Source organism: Montipora capricornis, chromosome 7 (assembly GCF_036669925.1).
Source record: "Montipora capricornis isolate CH-2021 chromosome 7, ASM3666992v2, whole genome shotgun sequence".
Taxonomy (NCBI): Eukaryota; Metazoa; Cnidaria; class Anthozoa; order Scleractinia; family Acroporidae; genus Montipora; species Montipora capricornis.
The window spans coordinates 40947499-40954998 of NC_090889.1; the positions used below are offsets into that span (position 1 = coordinate 40947499).

The 7500-nt window shown below is 41.1% G+C and overlaps 1 protein-coding gene across 2 annotated transcripts in view; it reads left to right on the plus strand.

The window, feature by feature from the left end:
* The window catches only part of LOC138057219 (uncharacterized), a 76432-nt gene that overhangs the window by 37553 nt on the left and 31379 nt on the right, over positions 1-7500 (plus strand). For both annotated transcript variants that reach the window (XM_068903272.1, XM_068903273.1), the window contains exons 12-15: positions 439-577; positions 1908-2071; positions 3806-3952; positions 5262-5403. In XM_068903272.1, coding sequence (XP_068759373.1) covers positions 439-577; positions 1908-2071; positions 3806-3952; positions 5262-5403 — 592 coding nt within the window. The remainder of the gene's footprint in view (positions 1-438; positions 578-1907; positions 2072-3805; positions 3953-5261; positions 5404-7500) is intronic.

The window sequence follows — 7500 nt, forward strand, 5'->3', positions numbered from 1 at the left end:
TGCTAGTTGCAGCAAGCCCGATTTGAGTGAAACAAAGTTACCAAAAAAGCTATATTTGACATGAGATGGTTCTAGGGAAGAATAATTTTTGTAAGACGTAAAATTCAGGGGAAAATTAAGCTAGAATCTTGAAGGAACAATCAAGGATTTGTGGGTAAAGGTATCCCTCCGGTCCCTGTGAGGTCATCATAATTAAATGATTTTCGAAAGTATACCTACTCTACTTCTCTTTCCGTTCAGGAACCGGTCGCACAACTTCTTCATTATCACATTCTACTAGTAATTGATGATAGCCAAAGAAGTAAATTTTGCGGACATTATTTGCTAGCATGCTGCACAAATTCAAGCTAGATGCAACGTTGCTATAAATTATGCAACATGCAGGCATTACCTCTAGTGAAGAGTTCAGATGAATTTTGAATTTTAAAATTTCTCCAGGAATTTGAAGGAAATACGCTTGAAGGATCCACAATGATTGCAGCATTAAAACACATACGATGTCGGTATTTGAGGGTATACCCGCTCACTTGGTCAGGACAAGTAGCGTTAAGAGTAGAGCTGTTTGGATACGAGGCAGGTAAAAAGATAGCTTAGAATTCAGGTCATAAGAATCATGTAAGTATGTATTTAATGATCTTATAGAGTGGAGATAGGCAGCTTCAACAAAGAACCGTTAATTTTGTGTTAATCCGTCCCTTCTCTTTTATGTGATAAAACTCTTTAATAATGGCGGCCTTATAATTCTGACAAGGCTTTCTGGCCTTGTTTCGACGATCAAATGTCAAAAGAATCTTTGTTTCAAAATGAGGGCAAAAGGTCTAATTAAGAATGTAAAAGTGGTTGCCATTTATTAAAGCGATCTATACCTCTCTTCAGAAGAAGTAAAATCATTGATGAGCTCCCCATCTTTCACGACAGTAAGCTACCTGGAAAGATAGATAGGTGATTTACGACATTGTAATGGCCGATTTACACGGTACGATTTTGTTGCATGCGACAACGGCTTACGACAGGCCCACGACATGGTTTACGATTGTTGTGTACGTCGGAAAAAATGTCGTAGTATTTTAAAACATGTTTTAAAACGCTGCGACAATCGTACGTCATGTCGTAGGCCTGTCGTGAGCTTGTCGCATGCGACAAAATCGTATCGTGTAAATCGGCCCTAACAGTCCTTCTACGTCTACTCTCACATGAGATGCTATTTCCCCAGTTGGTTTATAGTTGAATTATTTGTTGCTTTATTACGGTAAAGTGAAAAAATTTATCACAATCTACTTGAAGTGTAGATCAACAGGAGTAAGCGTGATTCACTTACGTGGTGCAAAGCTGGCTTTTTCAGATAATAGGCCCCTGCTCAATCCTCAGTAACTTCACTCTCCTCTGATTCAGTTAGGTATGTCTTTCAATTAATGTAAACTACCGCACCAACAAGGGGATCCGGAGTAAAAGTCAGACGGCTTCCATTTATACCAGCTGAAGAGCTGACAAAACCACTGGTTTTAACTAAAAGTCACCTTGCCTCCAGCCCTCTCAAAAGTGGCAAATATAATCTCGATCTTTCTGAATAAAAAAAAAACCTTTAGATCATGAAAAGAAAGCTCGTGATGGTTAATGACGTGTAGCAAAGCACGTTTGAAGCATTTTAGAGCGTTCACTTCAACTCTGGGAAACACCAGAAGACTCGCTACTCTATTTTACTGGCTACTCTATTTTACTTGTCAATGGGGCATCTGGTTAACAGCTTCTGTCAATTCTATAAAAGACCCCCCCCCAAAAAAAAAAAAAAACAAAAAACAAAAAACAAAAAACAAAAAAACAAAAAACAAAAAAAAAAAAAAAAAAATTCCTCGCCTCATACCTATTTTGATTCATCACAATTGTTGGTTTTTTTTTTTGTCTGTCAGAATACTGCTGTGATCGCCTGAGAGTGGTTTCATCATCTGGGAATTCCACGTTCAATGCTTCTTCTCATGAAAGCTTCAGTTTAGCAGAATATGGTCGCCTTCATTCTGGCCTTGGAAGTGGAGCATGGTGTGCATTGACGCAAGACAAAAATCAGTATCTACAGGTTTGAACCGCCAACTTTTAGATCCGACAAAAAACGATGGCCTTATTTTCACGAGCGGTTTTTCAGGTCGCTTAGCAATTGACAATCGAAAATTCCGTGAAAGCAGTTCCTTTCCCAACTCGCTTAAAGTTAAGCGAGTCGGCAAATTTCAATAGAATTCCAAGGGAAAATGAGGGGACAGAGAGGGAGGCTCTCGGTCCAGCCCTTGGGATATGTTATGTCCACGAAAGTTATTTTTAGACGAGCGGAAGTCTTTGTTCTAGCGGAAGTGTGTCTTCCGAGACGTCCGCGTGTATGCCAACCTCGGTCTGATGTTTGAAAGAAAAGCAAAGATTCCATGTAATGGCGGACAAAGTGGACTTAACGTCTGCATGCGGACGTCTCAGAAGACAGACTTCCGCTAGAACAAAGACTTCCGCCCGTCTAAAAATAACTTTCGTGGACATGACATATCCCGGCCAACGCCCTGAGCCTCCCTCCTGTCCCCTCATTTTCTCTTGGAATTCTCATTAAATTTAAGCCAGCAAACCATGTAGCTTAAGCGAGTTGGCAGTTACATTCGGCCAATGAGGAGTCGCTTGCAGTTATTCAAATCGGAAATACAACAGGCGTGCTATTTTTATTATATTATTGCATTGGCACGTGCTCTCTCCTGTTTTAATCTTACCCGTAAAAAACACGTATCAATGATCTTTAAGTCGCTTAACGACGTCTGCAAGCAAGTCACTTTTTCAGGAATGTTAAGCGAGACAACGGCTGTCGTGAAAACACGGCCAATGCAGAAGATCTTGGTTCTACCAATAGAGCAACTTTCGTATGACCTTGAAAAAGTGTTTGCAGTTTGTTTCACGGACCAGTCTTTAGCAAGATTAAAACAAAGCTTCTCCTTACTCCCGCCAAGGAAACTCCTAATATTGGCAGTAAACCGTTGAATTGCCCAATCACAAAGCGAAATGCCGGGAGATGTTGACTTTGTTTGCATCTGCGTTCGCTAAGCCAATGAAAATTCGGCCTTGTTTGTTTTTTGTTCGATAAGCCAATTAAATGTTTTACATTTGTTTACATTCTCTTTTTATGTTTAGTTTTCAAGGTCATATGAAAGTCACTCTAATCAGTCGCAATAGAAAGTGAAGGTACAGAGGGAGAGAATGGATATGGTCGGGATAGGCAAATTTCACAAATGTTTTGTTGGATGCCCCTAGGGACGGAAATTAGTTACCCTTGACGACTTGAACATCACGCCATGTGAAGTAACAACACGTTATTGTGAAATCGTGGGAAATATGAGTCTTGCCTAATTACCATATGCCAAGCATTTTTCATGGTCCGCCAGCAAACCAGCACGGAATATTAAAGGTGCACTTCATACTTAGGTATCTTTAAACGTTTGAGCTTGATCTGAAAAGGAGACTGTTGGTGTGAAAATCCTAAATTATAAAGCGGAGGGGCTCCTTATGATTTGTCAGAGGCCTAAAATTGAGGTGATGAGTAACCTTCATAAGTTCGTTGAACTTTTGAAGCCCATTTGTTTGCATATATATAACACGGTGCCTTCTATTAGCAAACGTTTCTGTTAAGGAGGCAAAGTGTGAACTTTGACTTCAGCAAACATTGCCCAAAAACACCGCTTATAATTCTTATTTTTACTCCACTTTAAGGGGTAACCAAATGTGGTGCCCTTGAACCAGGCAGTCATGTTCAGTTTTACTGATAGTATGAAATATGCCTTCTCAGGTTGATCTCTCTGACAAGGCCATCCTAACTGGCTTCGCAACTCAGGGACAGAAGTATTTTGATAACTGGGTTTCTACCTTTACGCTTGCGTACAGTCAAGATAAGCAGCTGTGGGATGACTATTCAGTTGATGGTGATTCAGAAATGGTAGGAATTGCTTTATTTTCAACAATCAAAACTTAACTTTGAGCTCAATAAATGAAGCATTTACTTTACCTTTACAAGTTTCCAGTGTCATTTCTCCTTTGGGAGCTGAGTCAATTCAGTCAATAGAAGACAGGGTAACCCTAGAGTAAATTTTACACTAGCTTCAAGGTTACCGTGGCAACCGCATAACACCTCGAGATAGGACTACCGAATCAATGGGGTCACACCAGCACCGTGGTTTACCGTAGTTGCCACACACGCTTTCATTTATAAAATGCGACCTCTTTAGGCAGCAACTTAATATGGTGTATGGGTTACCCTGGTGGCGCGATTGCTCTCACGAAGACCATCTTTTTGGTTTAATTGTGTTGTGGCATTCTTGTGGCACTTTTAAAATTCACATTTAAGTGGCAGCAGATGGGTGTATAATAGCTCCTTGCATGAGATTCGTATCAGTTGACATTTGCTTGCAAGAAAGTTGGTTATTGAGTTGACTCTTTAAGATTGCAATCATTTCTGTTCAAGCCTCTCGCCAAGAGAGTTGATCGGTCAGTCATTTGATTAAGTACAATGAAGGATTACGTTTTCGCAAACGTTGGCCGTATAGCACTTATATTTGAACAGACTTGACTGATTAGATTGTAATGTGAAGTGCTAGTTTTGAACCCTATATGAACCATGTAAGCGTTAGCCCTGCTAATGGAAATGGGCCCACACAAGGACAGAGAAAAACTCTGACCAGGGTGGGAATTGAACCCACGACCTTCGGGTTAGATCACCGCTGCTCTACCGACTGAGCTACGAGGTTAGACGGGAGCAGTTCTTGGGAAATGAAGATATTAAAGTCACGGCAATCAACATGTACAAGTACAATGAACCATGATGAACTATGTGAGCGTTCAAAACTAGCACTTCACATTACAATCTAATCAGTTAAGTCTGTTCAAATATAAGTGCTACACGGCCAACGTTTGCGAAAACGTAATCCTTGCTTGTACTTTTAGATGTTCATTGCCGTGACTTTAAGATCTTCAGTTCCCACGGCTTGCTCCCGTCTGACCTTTTGTAGCTCAGTCGGTAGAGCAGTGGTGATCTAACCCGAAGGTCGTGGGTTCAATTCGCACCCTGGTCAGAGTTTTTCTCTGTTCTTGTGTGGGTCCATTTCCATTAGTAGGGGTAATGCTCACATGGTTCATATGGGGTACAAAACTAGCACTTCACATAACAATCTAATCAATTAAGAGCAATCATTTGATTAACTTGTTTGTTTGTTTCTTTTTTGTTTTTTGTGTTTTTTCATTGTTTAAAGGTTTTCTTAGGTAACAAGGACCGCCACACTGCCGTGCTTCACTTCTTGTCGGTTCCTATTATTGCTCATTTCGTGCGTTTTAGACCACGAACCTGGATGAACAAGATTTGTATGCGGGTGGAAATTTATGGCTGTGATCCTGGTAAGCCCTCATCCTCGGAGACCCAGGGGCAGATCGCGGAGGCAAGTCTAAACGGGCAAAAGAAAATGGCGACAAAGAAAAGCATAGTAGAGTGAGAAGAGCCCCTGGGGACACGTTCTTACCAGACCAGTTCCAAACAGCGGGGTAGTTCTCAATTCTGATTGGTGCCAGAAATTCTTTGTGTTTTTCTGCCCAATCAGAAGCCAGCAGGCCGTGAAGTCGTTTCGTGTCTTCTTACACGGAAATAACTTGATCGCCATACTCGCCTGGTTCGTTTGGCAAGGTTTTGCTCGAGGAGAAAGTCTCAATCACAGCACAAAGTGTACAGGAAATCGTTCGGAATATCACAGGAGAAATACGCTGGACCTTTCACAGGTATCGTTACAGACGCGTATTTCCAAGTGTGCGAGGTTTTTGTAAAGATGTCCTCCCCGATTCACCTAAAATAGCTGTGATTAATTTTGATCTGACAATTGAATTATTTTTATTCTGCCCCCTTTTCCTAGTCGAGGTATTTCTAGATTTCTTGCATCAATTGCTGTGGCTGAAACTTTGTTAATCTCGAGAGCAAACGTTTGCTTCTGAATGCTGCCAAAGTAACAGCTGATGTGTTCTTTAATATAGCGTTGAATTTGGCGAGCATTAAAATAAAGTCGTGCAGCGTGTTGTGTGCCACAGCAATTCATGTAAGAAATATAGAAATACCTCGACCAGGAAAAGGGGGCAGAATAAAAATAATTCAATTGTTAGATCAAAATTAATCACTGCTATTTTAGGTGAATCGGGGAGGACATCTTTACAAAAACCTCGCACACTTGTAAATACGCGTCTGTATCGACACCTGCGAAAGGTCCGGCGTATGTCTCCGCCGATATTCCGAACGATTTCCTGTACACTTTGTGCTGTGATTGAGACTTTCTCCTGGAGCAAAACCTTGCCAAACGAACCAGGCGAGTATGGCGATCAAGTTATTTCCGTGTAAGAAGACACGAAACGACTTCACGGCCTGCTGGCTTCTGATTGGGCAGAAAAACACAAAGAATTTCTGGCACCAATCAGAATTGAGAACTACCCCTGCTGTTTGGAACTGGTCTGGTAAGAACGTGTCCCCAGGGGCTCTTCTCACCCTACTATGCTTTTCTTTGTCGCCATTTTCTTTTGCCCGTTTAGACTTGCCCTTGCCTCCGCGATCTGCCTCCGCGATCTGCCCCTGGGTCTCCGAGGATGGTAAGCCCTTTGCCTTTTAATCCACTTTGAGTCAAGTAATTTACAATGCTCGTGTTTTGGCTGTGCTCATAAACTCTGCTCTCACTACAAAATAGAGTATTTGTCAATTACTTGGCATACTTCGAAAAAAGATCCGGATTTTCCGACATGTGGTCTGATCTATGACCTTCCAATTACTAGTTTTGGATATCTCCTTTCCTATTTTCTTCTGTAAGTCTCGTGTCGTGGGTCAGTGCAGGGCTATTAAAGTAGGTTAGACGTCATATTGCTAAGGCTAACTCTAGGAAGGTGGCATTATCGTAAACTAAATGTATTAAAAATGTTAACTGGAAGCCCTGTAGATTTATTTATTGGTCTTTATGATGATGGGTTTTTGTGAAAAATCTTTGATGCCATTTTTCATTCATTCATCTCTGACACTTTCAAAACTAAAGATTTGTTGTACTGTTATGTTAAGTACGTTTCTAAAATTAACCATTGTAAAATGCTTTGATGAAATATCCAATTTGCCAGTTCTGCTATCAACACTTTGCCAACCCGTGGGACCGTCTAAGCGCCTGTTAATATGAGGCGAGCCAGCCTGGTTAGGCGGGCTTGCCCGGTTAATGGGCTCACGTGTTTATATGGACAATTTCAGCCCTGTTTACCGGGATGAACTTCAGGAATTTCTTTACGTGCCTTGTAACCGCTAAAGTCGCGCAAGGGATAACTAACGAATTTTCTTGTTTCAGTTCGACATGAAGGTCCAATTTAGCTTTAGCAAGTGTGGAATGACATTTTTTTTTTTAAGTTGCAAAAATAACCCTGTGATCATGCAAATCTGGCTTCTGATATAAACGAACTGAGATTTTACCAAAGAAAAATAGGCAT